Genomic DNA, 14,803 nt, shown 5'->3' on the forward strand with positions numbered 1-14,803 from the left:
CCAAACCCAAAACAACAAAAACCTGTAGTAGGGATCATGCCAGGATAGCAACAATTGTGATGCTAGAAGGTACTTCTGTAATACACTGAAGCAACTCCAGTGCAGAACGTATTGCAGATGGAATTTGGCAGGCCAAAAATCTCCTGTTCAGAAACATGTCATATATTTTTATGGTTAAAAAATCTGCAGGCAATTTGGCTACAAGAAACCGAAGAGAAGCCAAAATCTCACATCCTGTAGTGACAAGTGCATTGGTCTCAAGGACACACCTCTGGGACAGGCCTCCACATTTCTTACAGTTATCGGAGGGAAGGAAAACAAGTGCACATGGACTGCTTTCTCGATTTTTTTAAATGCACAGCACACCCGTTAGGAGATATTTTCTGAATAAGGTTTTAAGCTGTCTGGAACAATAATCATCTTTTTTTGTTCTATAATACAGCAACCTTTACCTGGAGGACCCAGAGCAGGACCAGATCCTCCTAAGCAGAAGCATAAAGCAGATTGGAAGTGAACTGAGAGAGATTCAGAGTTCAGAATCAAAACTGCCTGCACAGAGTTAATCCTCCCTGGTTGGCATGCCAGCTTCTGCTGGAGTCACTCTTGCTCACGAGAATTTGAATTATTTCTCACTGTTGCTTAGTCGAGGTATATGAAAAAGTGGTGGATGGAAATGAAAAAAAGAAGACAATAAAGTTAGCCAAGTCCCTGATCTTCAAGAGCTATTCTGACTTTGATGAAGAAGGGTCTGTACGCAAATAGGCATCAGACAAAAAAACCTTACCAAACCCCCCCCCAAAAGTAGTTGTGCAGCAAGCTTTTGGGAGTAGCCTACTCCTACTGGTGCATTTGTATGTTTTGTTTAATGCGAACTGGTACACCAATCCCTGCTAGTAATGCTGTTTATTTTTCTTTTCTGCTTTATTATCATCCAAGTTTATCTTTCACATCCTTTGCCTACAGTAAGCTAACCTCAACAATAACAGGATATGTACTCTAGAAATACTATGATGGCGGGGGGGGGGGGGAGAGGAAAAAATTGCTTCACAAGTGACACAATCAAATTTACAATACTCAGAAGAAAATAAATAAGCGAGTGATAGAGAAAACTGGGCATTTAGGGACTAGGTTAAGCATTAGTCCTCCTACAGCCAAAGAACCACACCGGAGCACCAGGTGGGAAGGGGGGCAGCCAATTTTTGGTCTTCTGGTGCAGCACAGAGTGAATTTAAGAAGAGCTGATACTTGGCCTGATATTTCAGTTACCAAGAGACAAACAGAGACTGAGGAAGGAAAGAATTTAAATATCAGCTTCTTCCCTCGCTTGAAACTTTGCTCATCATAACTCAGTTTAAAACCCCAGGAACTATATTGACTTCAGATCTGAAGCCTGTATTTAAGCCCAGGATGCGTTACTCATCTCTGGAATTCAATACGAGCCTTCAAAGCAATTTGAAAGAAAAACAGCTGAGCAATTTAAAGTATCAACTAAACCTTGTAGTTATTATTTTTCTTCAATGACGGATTTTTGAGAAGAGAGAAATTGGATCATACTACCTTGGACTAAAGTGTGATTTTTCTGACAACTTCACAAACTGTTTAAACACTTTACATGTAGAACAACCCACATGGAAAACTGTGTTCCAACGTGCCCGCTGTTCCCTAAAAAGGTGATTGCAGTATGGCACTGTTAGACTTGCAAAATCTTCTCATTACCACATCCAGCTTGTGTGTCAGAGTGAGATTTCACGGCAAGGCTGAACACTTGTGAAAAAGAGAAGGAAGAGGGGAGGGAAAGGGAAAGGGGGGCGCGGGGGAAGCCCTCCCTGACTGTCTACTCTGCAAAGGATTTGAACTGCAGAAAAGAGGAACCATGTCAGCAAATGCCAAACCAATGCGATACCTGCCAAACCGCACCTTATCCTTCTCAATCAGCAAAAAAATTATCCGCTGCCTGATTTCTCTTACCTCACCAATAAAGGGCTAGGTTTTTTTCCCTTATTAGGACAGTCTCCATGCTGCAAAATTCTGGCTCTTGTAAGTGGCTTTAACAATATGTGCTGCACATCAGCACAAAAAGAAAGGAACTAATAAAAATAAAACACAGGAGGAGAATAAAAGGGCTGAGTCCTAAATTAAAAGGGACGACATCAGCTTAGTTCGGGCTCCAAAATTTGATCATAGATTTTATGAAATGGAGAATTAAAATTGGAACGGATAAATGTATGAAGGCTAACATTATACAGATATGTAATTATAAACTTGGCCCTGCAGCTACTTATACATGTAAGTGGCCTTACTGCAGTCAGGGAGACTTTTTTACTACACTTAAGTGCTTACACGGCTCAAAACATAAATCATGTACATGAAAATAGTGCAAAGAAAGGGTTTTTTTTAATATTTTCTTTAACAAAATGTGAAAGCAGTGAAAAGTTACAAAGTGAGTTAGGTCTCCATGTTTCAATTATTTCAATGATTGATGGAAGTGTTTTGCTTGGGTGGATTTTTAAATGTATGGTTTTGGAATATCTAGTTTACTGTATCTGCATTATATGGACATACATGCATAGATATGCATAAATACAGGCAGAACAGCACTGAGGGCCTAAAATAATCACCAGAATTTCCCTGGCTCTTTTGAAGCTTCTCGTTTTACTCCGAATTGGGAACAGGATGGATGGGGAGGTCTGTGACTGCAGGTTTGCCAGGGAAGGGAAAGGCGTGAGTTTGAAGAAGCAGGATGAAGTTCTGCCATCGCCATCCCACACTGGTTGAACACCTATGCCAACAGTGAGGCTGTGGAGGAGCTATCTGGATTTAAGATCTGCACTAACAATGAATTTTCTAGTTTTGCTGAAGCAGAAGAAAAAACCCTTGTCAGAGTGAAGTGATACGGAAAACGTTCAGGGCTGTTTTATTTTAATTCAGCCTGAAACAAGAATGCAAATCCTTCATCTAATTTTTTTTTTAACTTTTTTCTTTAAAAAGGCATTTTAATTTAAAGAAGTATTTCCTCTTGTTTTCGTTTAGACAAAGTTCATCTCACAAACCTGACATGAACTCCTAACTAGTTCTGCTCTACCCAGAACTCTCCCAGTTTTTCTTGGTTTTGCTAAATTTACGTTTCATCAGAAACAATTCCCACAGCTCATTTCAGTCATTTGGATTCTCAGAGAGCAATACCAGGTTGAGTCTGATACCTCTCACCACTGTCCTGGCTTGAACCAAGGCTTGGACAGGGTGAAGAATTCAGCTCAAGGTTTTCATGAAACTCTCCAGAGTCACTTGTTCTCTGACAAAATCTTAGAAATTTGATTCTCACAGAGTTACATGACTTCAGACTCAGGTGGATGCCCAAAACTTAACACAAATTAATCCAGCTTTATGCTCCCAACACGCAATGCCTTACTTGTGTTGGGTGAAACAAAACACCTTTCGCTGAGGCAAGAAGGCTGTGAAATCTCAGAGATGCTTCCTTATAGACCTATCCTTCATCTGCCATAATGTTTCTTCCACTAAGGACAATCTCACCTAAAAATGTTTCAGCCCTTCCCGTAAATTTCTTCTGACCCGCTATGAGGAAAGTTCCTAAATCCAGATACAAGATCCTGAACTAGACAGTCAGTCTTCAATAGCCACTGTCCCTGTTGATGTGTAAACCAGACACCAAAGCACATGTACTTCATTCAGCTGGAAACAACTACTATGTCAAGAATGCTCTGTATACACAGCGTATTATTACCAGTGTTTAACATAAATATGTGGGTTCACCCACAGATAAATATATTTGCATCAAAAGCACTCACCTACCATCCCAAGTGTTTTGGACTTCATTCCCAGATATCAGGCATTGAAGTGCAACTTGCATGTAAACAGTGCAACTCACAAATGGACAGGACATTGTAAGAAAACTGCCTATTTCACGACCCATGGTACACTTGTCACTGTTGGGCAAAAGCCACATTTAGAGACTGTCTGGCGTTCTTAGCCTTCGAAATGGAGACAAATAGTCTCAGTTCAGACTAACATCTTTGTGCATCCGGTCTTTAGTTATATTATGTCCATCTTATTTTACCTCAGTAATGCGAAAAGGTTTTTACAAATTAAGGATTCAGGCCATTGCCCACTGGAGAACAGGAATGAAAAGCACAGCCAACAAAAAAGACTGGCAGGAAGAAAAGAGGTATCTTCAAGTGAAAATGAACAGCATCGATTTCTGGAGCAGAATTAACCAGATAACACACTGCCAGCAACACTGCTGCTGTCTGTGGAAAAGTGTCGTCTTCCACCCTTCTCTTCTTTTAACAAAACTAGCCAATTATCTGACTTGAACAGACAGCCAAGAAACAGAAAAGATAACCTACAATATGAAGAACCAACCAGAAAAATACTGTGAAAGAGTGAACTTCCAACAACTGAACTGCCCATGAACAACCTGTGAAGTTTGAAAAAAAAGTTATAATTTGCTGGAAGAAAAAAAACTACCTGTTGGCAAGGAAGACTTCTGCCTTCCTTAGAAACTTGCACAGTAAACACTTATTTAGTGTCCAGCAAAGTGAGCCAATTCAATCCCCATACATTCACTAAGCAGTCTTTACATTTTCAGGCCAACCGGAATGATTTCTTGGCTACGATAGGAGCTTCTGCTTTTAATTTCTAGTGTATCAAATGCTAACAGGATTATGTTCAGCTATTTAGCAATTACAAAATTTTCTACAAATACTACAAGTACACTGAGAGCATAGAGAGTATCTTTAAATGATGCAACAGGAACGATCATAAAAGGGGGCCATTAGAGGACATTTGCAACAAGTTAAAAATCACATTGTACCTTATTCAAAACAGGGCAATAACAGCCACCTCCTTTTCCCTGGAGAGTCTCCAGAGAGTTAACTTATAAGGATTTTAATACTCCTTTTCCATTGCAATCTCCTGAGACGACACGAGCACTTGGAACGATTACGTTATGCCTCAGCCTGGGAAGGGCAGTATTTCATCATGTATTTCACTGAGCAATGCTTTGAAGAAGTCTTTGTGGGCAATGCTAAAGGTGTCTTCCCCGCTTTTGGCCCGAGGTCACGGAGCTGTTTGTTAAAAGCGAATAAATCAGTTTCCAAATTTTGGCCACACATTTGATTTCTCTTAAGCGTCCTCGCCAAAGAGAGCTTTGCTTTTCTTCCCCAAATATGCTACTGTGAGTCTTGACAAAAGAAAACCCATGTCTGGTTGTCAAGGTGTGTCTGCTCTTGTTTAGAAGCTGCCACAGGATACAAACCTTCCAAGATACAGGAAACCAACAGTATAGTAGCTAACCATGCTTCAAGAGAAAGGGATTGAATTGTTTTTACTCAGATTTTTTACTCAGATTTACTCAGATAATTTCACTGACTTCAACGAACTCACTTCACAGAACATAACTGCCAGCGCTACAAGCATACGCAAGGCAGGGCATTCCTCCCAGCACTTGCCCAACGCTTCAGAGATATGCCAGGCATAAAGTTAGCACACTGCTGGTTGCCTCTCTTGCCCAAAGGGGAGTGAAGGAGAATCTCTCTCAGCAAGAATATCCAATGATTTATTTATTTTTTTTTTAAGCAAAACAGACAGAACCTGACTTCTAGCTAAACCACCCCCAGTGCATACCAGTGAAAGGGTCCAAAGGTCACCTCAGAGGCTTCAGCCTGGGTCACTGCACTCAGGCTCAGCTCCTCACAGAAGGTATCAAGAGCCAAGGTTTCCATCAGTTATATTGGCACTGAAGTGCCCAAATCTCGACCACTTTGCCCTTTCCCCTCACGCTGGTTGCAGAGAAACGGCTGCTCCCCATTCCCGTAGAGCAGTAGGGGAGGGCTGGCTGCCGCGGCTTGTGGCTGTATTCCACCGTGGACCAACACAAAACAAACCCATTTGACACGCTCTTAGTTAAATTATTATTTATTGCCCAATTTCTGAAATCACGATGAAAGATTTCAGATTCCTGGAAGGGACTTCTTGGAGGGGCTGAGTTTCAGAAATCCCTGAGCTCCCTCTCCCCCCAAGAGCACAGTATTTCATGCTGGAAACTCCAAAAACAGGCACCCAGAAATCCCAGTTGTTTTTCAAAACAATTTGAAAAAAACTCCCAATTTTTAAACAAAACCCTGATATAAATCACAGTATTTCAGAAACATAGTAGTGTCCTGTTTTCCCCCTCTCAACATACAAAGCAGACAAACAAAATGACAACATAGGACCCAAATAAAGCGTATCATTTCTTTGGCGATATTACACATGCTAATTGATTTTATTCTCTCACTTCCCTCCCACATTCAGGGATGAACGTGCCATGAGGACTCTATTTGCTCAGTGAATTAAGCAATATGAATTACCCAAAAGCTTTCACACAAACTATGAAACTTCTGCAAACTTCCCATTAACAGAACTCCAATTAGCAACCAGTCGTTCCAACATATTCTCTGCCGCTGAACAAAGCAATTTAAATTCTGAACTCAGGTAAGAGAAATGCACAAATGCAAAGACTTTTCCTTTAGACAACAGAGCACAACATAGCAAAAAGAGGAGCAAAAGAACCCGGTCTGCATCCAATACTTATTCCCCAGTTCAACCAGCTTCCCAACCTGTTACACCATTTTGTTCCCCTTTCCCATCACCACCATCCAGCACTTCCTACACAACACCAAAAGTCTAAATCTATATAGATATCATAATAAATCGGCAACTCACTTGGAAAGGCTTGACAAGTTCTGCCTGCAGTATGATCTGCTGATCATGTCTGCAGCGTATGAATCAGTGCAAACTGCTGCCAGCTCCAGGGAGCAAATGGACGGATGATCAGGGCGTGGAATGAGATAATAAAAATGCCATTATCCTTTTAGGCATGCGAGAGTCATTGGATGCTCTTTCCACCCCACAGGTTAACCATTTGGTTGGTCTTGTAACTCCCGTAATGACACACTCTATTTGCCTATTGTCAAGCTCATTATCTATGTTGTATCCTCCTCCCTCCCTTCACCCCCCTCTGCTCTGTAATCATATGATTTTTTTCTTTTTTACTGTATTCTCTCTAATAGATCCTCTTTGCTATGTCTGGGCTCCCAGTTGCAGAAATTCCTGCAGATTTCTCAGCTGCTCGACTCCACTGACAAATGCTTGCTTCCCATTCAGCTTTCACAAGAAGCGCTTCTGTTCAGCCAGTTTGTCTAAGAACTGCACAGAGGTGCCTTCACAAGTATTTGCTTGTAGGAAAGTCACATTCCAACCTGCCGAGAGATGATGAGGGGAGAGAACCCAAATATAAAACAATCGTCCAGGAAACAGTCCTCCCTTTTGATCGTAAATCATTGCCTAAGCATTTTGCAGGCACTTGCATCCAGTCTAACTTGTGAAAGGTCAAGCTGGATCAGATCGCTCAAAAGACTGGAAGGTGATTGCCAAACAGGAATAAATCCAGGGATGTGGGAAGTAGCTGCAAGCTCAACTGCAGTCAAGGTAAGATCATCTTGTGTTTAGCAAAGGGATTAAAAACAGGGTTGAAGCTAAATCCAACCTAACAGATTCTCCTCAATGTTCTTCCATCTAATCCAGTGAATGAGGCAGGAAACAGAAATGCAAAAAAAGTGATTTAAATAGAGGCACCATCAGTTACCATGATTTCTCATGCCTGGCTCTCATACCCCTTTAAGCCTGCATATGTGAGTAAACTGAAACAGCTTACTGTGCAGTCCTGCAGCCATTCCACCCCAGGCTCTGATCTTGTTAAACCTCATAAATTACAAGGGTGGGTGTGGATGGATTAGTACTCCAACGGGAAAACTCTACTGCAAGCTCGCCCTTCTGTGGGAAGGAGTGTGTGGGTTCAGCAGGTGGCACTCTTACCTTGGAGCGTGCACCAGGGCAATCCTCTCTGCATGAAACCATGGAGGATGCTGGTTGTCCAAGGAGGCATCAACCTTGACAGGTTTGGTATTTTTCCTTCGAGCTTACAAGAAACCAAGGGTTGCACTTTGCTTGGGGCACTGATACTCATTTATGTTCTGCTCAAATCCTGCAGTCAATAATCGCGGTTTTTTCTCCCTAAAACTCCCTCTACAGTTTCAAGGAGAAAGATAGATTTTTGTGAACAGGTAACAATTCTGTGCTTTATAGATAGGTGAATGATTCCCATGCAAGAATGTACTAGCTCAAGGCTTTTTGCACACTCAGAAACAGGTCTGCAATACCCCAAGAAGTTGCTATTTCTTCACATACACCTTCTGCAGACCCAGACCCTTGTTCTAAAGCACATGCAAAACCCACATCTTTGAGTGTATAAAATATACTGGAATTCTGGTCTGAAACAAGGAAAGGCCAATAGTGCTCATTGCAAAGGGAGAAAAACATGGGTTCCATTTCTGTGATGGCAGAGATCTGCAAATGATATGAGGGTGCAGCAGGCAGGCCATCTCCATTTCTTTCACTCTGACCTCAAGCAAAAGAGGGCATGTAAGGCAGTGGCAATGAGTAGAGTCCTTAAAAAATGATGGTGAGAAAGGAGTCATATTTACTCTACCTGGAAAAGGCATTTCTACTACTGGGGAATTACAGAAGCAGAATTCTTCCCTCTGGAAAAGCATTAGTTAAACAGAGATTGTATCACTGTTCTGCCAAAATATACATTTTAATCAGATGCCAGATGTAAGAGTTGATGTTTATGAAACTATAAACTGGGTTCCAAGGCAGCCCTACAGATTTCTAATACAGGTCTGTATTTACTACTGTGTCACAGAAGCATATATTTTTTTTCCAGTTGAGTGAGTTCTACACCCTTTTTCAATGCATCCTGGAATAGTTAGATTATTGCCAAGGTCACAAACAAAACTGTTTCCACACATGATAAAAATAAAAGTGAATTGACTATCCTGTAAAACATTACACCCTACATCTTCAAAGAATAGTTCCAGATTTTTCAAAAATCTGCCCCTATTGCCATGCAGATTCTGGCTCTAGATGGCAAACCTGACCTGTTTGTTGGGTCATTAGGAACAGTGGAAGCATCTTGCACTTGTAGTAGACCCCAGAAGCATTTTAAAATGCCCCCCTTAGACCAGAACAGTCAGAAGAATCCCAATTTCTTTTCTTTCCTTTTTTTTTTTTGCCTTTCCAAATAACATTTTGAATTATGTAAGTCTGAAGGAGGACTTCACTCTAGGTGAAATGCCATGATTCACATGGTCAGCCTATTTTTTATATGAAGCAAGACTTCTAACACCAAGTTGCATCTTCTTGCCCATACCTCTACAGCTCTACTGACAACAGATGTCATTTGCCTACTGATTGAGCAATAAGCAACGCTGGCGACACAAGTCTTTCCTCAACTCATGTCCCTTCTTTGCCTGCAAATGAAGAACTGAAGATAAATAAGGTGAGCAAATACCACTTCCAAACAGTATGAAGTCTCTCTGCCCGGCTGTCTGCAGTGTTAATCTGTGAGAGGCATCCTTGTCAACAACTGCTCAAAACACTTTGCAGGTTGACGTCCCATATATTAATTTTTAATTTGACAGCACTAGTGTTGATTTTTTTTCCCTATCCAGAAATTGCTACAACCATGATTTCTCAACACTTGCAAAGCTGCAAGATCAAATGTGAAATTCTGGACACAGACACGTTAACCCACTGTGTACAGGCAGCGAGCATACCGCCAAGTGGACCTTCAGTTAACCTGTATGAGCAGCATACTCTGTTGTACTGGTGAGTGCCCAGGAAGCTTCACTTTCAGCTGTCCTCACAGCTATGCCCATCATTTAAGTCACAAGGCCCGTCCAGCTGAAGAACATCGCTGTTTTAACAAGAGCTACAGGGACATTTTGTGATTCAGTTTGCAACACAAAGGAGGGCTCCGTCAAGGCCAATGCACGCAATGCCAAGCATGCACATTCAGTTGGGTGCGGACCCAGCAGCTCCATAAGTTTACAGCAACGCGGAACTGGTTCCCCTGAAAGAGGCTGATACAGCCAAGATTTTGCCATGTTTGCAACCCCTTTAAAAAGAAGTGGGAGGAGGATCTGAGTCAGTTATAGATCACTGCACTTAATAATCCCTTTATTATTTCAAAGCCAAATGTTTGTTGTTGACTTTCTTCAGTGACTTAACTGAGAGGGATACTCTCGGTACACTGTGGCCCTGAGGTGAAGATCTTGCATATGGAGCAGCAAGAGGCAAATCACCTTCCCCTAGATCATTTCAAAAATTCACATGGGCATCAAAAGCATGAAAAATGAAGGGGGCAGGAGATGCAAGTCTCAACCTGCTTTCCTTGTATGTTCTGATGCTTCAGAGATTATTAGTTGGCTCTAGGACATCAAGACCCCTAAGGAAGACACTGGAAAGAAAAAAAAATAAGTAAACAAATACTAACTAAACTAGGGCACTTGAGAGGTGTCATTCACACCAATGAACTCAAATGAAATGGCTCTGTAAGAGTGTAGGCTCATCTATTACAACAATGAAAGGAACTACAGGACCTTTCCTAGCTTCTCAACATTAAAACTAGCAAAATGAGGAGGAGGAAGGAGACGCAAGAGCTTTCCAAAAGGAAATTATTACTGGGAGGTTCCAACATCTACTCATACTAACAATAGGAATGTCCAGAGGTCATCCAGAGAGCCACTTAATATTTTGGTTGTTATTTTTACTTTAACCATTCCTGCATGCGAGTTTTCAGTGAGCTGATCACAGTAGCCCAAGAATCCTTTTTCTTTTGAGAACACAGTGAATTTACAACCTGACAGAGGCACACGCACTGTCCAGACCATGCCTTTTCATGCGTAGTTTATTCCTTTCTGTACCTGTTTGTCAACAGTGAATTTGCTGTGCTGCTCACTGTTCTTGTCCAGTTATTCAAATAACTTCATGTTTCTTTAGCTCTTTGTTTAGCCCTTTTAAAATGGGCAGGCAAAATAACTTACAGAAATGTATCTGATTCATTTCAGAGACAGTAAATAGCTCACGCTGCACCGCCTCTCCCCTCTGTGCCACTACTCTGAAATAAGTAGGCAGACTTGTAGAGAACTTTGCAAAGCTACTGGCATTTTGCAGGAGAAACAGAACTCTGTTTTTCATGAAAATCCATTCTAATGACATTAACATCTGCTCCTTGTTTGAAGAATATTTTTAACTGTTCCCTCCCTGGGAAAATGAAAGATGCCACAGTCTCTTGTTCTCACGGAGTAGACAAACTTTGTTGGTTTTTTTAAGGTCTGTTCTGAAATGCCCCAATACTGTTCACTGCAGGGAACTCTGTGTATGCATCTCACAGGGCAAAAAGGATCTGCATTCACCCTCCTATGAGATTTCACTCTAGGACACTGGCATGTGAGCAGGAACTTCATTTCACAGATGAACAACACTTGGCATATTAAATCATATGCAGTAGGTAAAGTCTGGCAACCCATACATAAGGTCTTGGAGAAAAATCGCTGAAGTACTCATAAAAACAAGGCTATGTACTTCATCATCAAATAACGCTGAACTGCCTCTTACTATATATTTTTTTTTCCAGTCCAGTTTTAAATATCTCAAGTAATGGAGATTCTGCAGTTTCCCAGTGGTTAAGTCTTCCGTGTTCTTACAGGGCTCAGTACTAAGAAGCCATCCTATGGCTAAGACTTCTATTTCTTCCCTTATTTTTAAACTGTAATGCATAGTTATATCTATCTAGATGCCTGTAAACAGCATCAGTGCCAAAATTGTTAACGTGTTCAGTGAAACCTGTGAGTAATACTTAGCAACCATTTAAGGGGATATATGTATTAAAACACATACTCAGATCGGAATATGTGGGCTTGGGTTTGGACATATGCATGTGCAAATCATGGAGGCACATGCGGACAGACTTTGCATGCTCACATGGACACATTATCGTGTAGCTAATGTCCTAGCAGACGACAGAACTATTTGCATAGACAAGTTTTGCAGGATTGGGAACACAACCCTGTACATCAAAATGCCAGAGCCTGAAGCCTGCAATTGTAAACACTTGCAATAATGTACTTCCAGATACTGAAGACCCATACAGAGCCCATGCAGCACCCAATCCTATCTGATGCCTGCTTTGCTGGACAGGCTGGCCTCGGGTAGATGCAGGCAGGAGTTTGGTCCTCCGCAGGAAAGAAAATTTAATTGTCTCTGACTGTCCTCAGTTCTTGAGGTATTAATATTACCCTGCTTCTCACATGGAAAAGTTACTGACTGCATGTATGGCTGTAGCAGTAAATAAAGCAAACTCCAAGACAAGTGTTAAAATGATATTCCAAGGAGAACTTCCACTGTAAATTGAAACTTGATTAGAAAAACATATTTGCTGATGTTTGCATTCTCTATCAGTTACTTATGGGGCAAAGTACAATCCAGAAATAAAGCAGCATAATATTTCATGGATGTGATAGTCTATTTCCACCAAAGCATAGCTTTTGTTTTATGTCATGTTTTCACTGCTTTCAAATAAACACTAAGATCCAAACAATAGTCTCCGTGTAACAGCCAGGATATAGCTACCTTCTGGTCATTTGAACAACTGAAATGGAGGGAACTATATGAGGGAAGCATTCACAAAGGCTGTTTTTACCTCCTTTCCCTATGCCCCTGCACTGTCACTAGCGAGGGACAGGCTCAGGTCCCCTCCTGCTCTGAGCAGGAAGCCGTTTTCTGTCCAGCCGCCAGCAGCAGCAGAGGGAAGGACCACCATTTCCCTATTCGCTTCTGCACCCATTCTTTTGGGCTTTATGCATTGCAGGGACACATGCCGATTCTCACAGCAATAAAAAGCAATCTATGCTTTTGGCTGGCAAATTTTAAAATTTGCTGTCTCTCATTTATACCTGAGCTGTAGCTTGCTTAGAGCAATAACTGCTTTTAATAAATTTCAGCTTTAGCAGTGAGAAGGATAGTACTCAAAGCCCAGAAACCTGTGATTGGTCTTGTAGGACTTCTGTTTACAGCCATGTAGGATAATACCAAAATCCACAAAACAGAAAGCTGAATAAGCCGCCAATAATGTAGATGCAAGTTCTCTCCGCCTCAACTGTTTCTGGCAACAGGTAATTTCAACAACACTTTCAACAACAGGTTTTATATAAAATTATTAATGTTATTTTTAATATATTAACAGGCATGCTCCAAACATTACTATTCACTTTAAACTTGTCCAAAAAAAAACCAAAGAGAGCCCCAATGTGGTAGGTGTGATACAAACACAGAGGATAGATGCATCTCTAACCAAAACGGGTTATGCCTTGATTTTACCACTGAGCGGGCATGGGTGGAAGCCTAAGCCAAGGCTCCTTAACAGACACCACAGTAAACAACAGTAAAGTTATGAGGTGTGAAGCGTGGGATCTATTCACCCTTGTGTGCCGCTACATACCAGCAAGAGCATCCACTGTCTCACTTCAGCCTGAAGCCATGGTCCGAGTCCAGGCTTCAGGCTTGATCCTTCTCTGCTGGAAGAGTTTATATAAATGTGTGCACAGGCACACACGCACACAGCTCTGGAAAGAGAAGAGCATTTCCTGCTGGGCCAATTTATGGAGACGTTCCTGTACCAAAAGCTCCTATCTTACGATACTCTGAATTTTACTGGTGAACAACATCCAAGCCCCGGTCAGGATCTCGACTTCACAAACAACCCAATAAACTCAGCTAGCAAAAGCCATCCGAATTCCACCGAAGGCAGCGACTGTTCAACAGCTTATGCCACTTGAACAGTTCGGAGGTATTCAAACTGCAAACCTCAACGAGAAATACTCAGTTTGGGCCTTTCTTACCCCTGAACTTAGCTTAAAAATATGAAATTGGAGCCTCAGACCAGGACCCTGCTTCGTGCAGGTTAATGATCAGTTATGCCACTGTCTGACTGGACTACTCATTTTTTTAATATCTGGTAACAGCCCTTAGGTGTTTTGGAAAGGGCTTTATTTCACTAGCTGCACTGGGATTACCAACTAACCGGATGCTCCCAGGAACTTTCAGAGAGCAAACAGTGTCAGTTTATTTAATAACTTTCAAAGTGAAACTAAAATCTTGTCCAAATCATGTCTCCTCTGATTTAATTAAAATGCACCACACATACTGCACTGCTCTGTTAATCATTAACAAAGTTAATTGAAGACAGAAGATGAGTCTTTTCTTTTCTTTCCTTCAAAAGCCTCCAGCCAGTGGAAAACTTCAAAAAACATTCCAAAAAAAGACTAGTACAGTATGATTTTTGTTAGAATGGTCAACATGTCGGTATGTTTTTTCCCCCTCCTTCTGTATTTCTGATTCCTATAGGAATGCATGTTAAAAGAGAGGGGATTTTTTTTTCTTGCTTGGCAAAATACCTTTCCCAAATTTTCTAAATATTGCCTGGTATTTGCGTCAATATGACAGTCATTGGGCTTGACAGGAATCAGATTGCTAAACCCACACAAAAATGCTTTGGAAATTAGGGGCTAGTTATACATTCGATTTCATTCAAATCCACTTTAGCAAACTGGCAAGGAGTGGATCTGAACCATCCCCATTATCCCTTCACTTCTGTGGTTCACAAAAGAGGTTTCTTCAGCACGCTAATCTCTATCCTAACTTTTAGACTCACTCACAACTGCTGCTGTCTGATAAATCTTCGTAGCAGTCGTGTCCCAATTCATTTTCACTTTCCAAGATGACCTAGCAGCCCTTGAAACTTATTCTCCCTGTGCAGCAAGCCTTTCCAACTTCTTACAGGGAGGAACTGAATAGGAAATCAAACAGTGTTAGAAGCATAACACTTTGTGGACTATTCAAG

General features: G+C 41.3%; 1 protein-coding gene across 8 annotated transcripts in view; it reads right to left on the bottom strand.

The window, feature by feature from the left end:
- CALD1 (caldesmon 1) overlaps positions 1-14,803 on the bottom strand; it is a 196,998-nt gene that overhangs the window by 48,700 nt on the left and 133,495 nt on the right. Inside the window, exon 1 of one of the 8 annotated variants that reach the window (XM_054196470.1) lies at positions 6,724-6,983. The exons of the other annotated variants lie outside the window; for them this stretch is intronic. Coding sequence (XP_054052445.1) covers positions 6,724-6,770 — 47 coding nt within the window. The 5' untranslated portion in view covers positions 6,771-6,983. Of the gene's footprint in view, positions 1-6,723; positions 6,984-14,803 lie in introns of those variants that run through there. 8 annotated transcript variants of the gene reach the window in all.

The sequence above is a fragment of the Rissa tridactyla genome, chromosome 1 (assembly GCF_028500815.1).
Source record: "Rissa tridactyla isolate bRisTri1 chromosome 1, bRisTri1.patW.cur.20221130, whole genome shotgun sequence".
Lineage (NCBI taxonomy): Eukaryota > Metazoa > Chordata > Aves > Charadriiformes > Laridae > Rissa > Rissa tridactyla.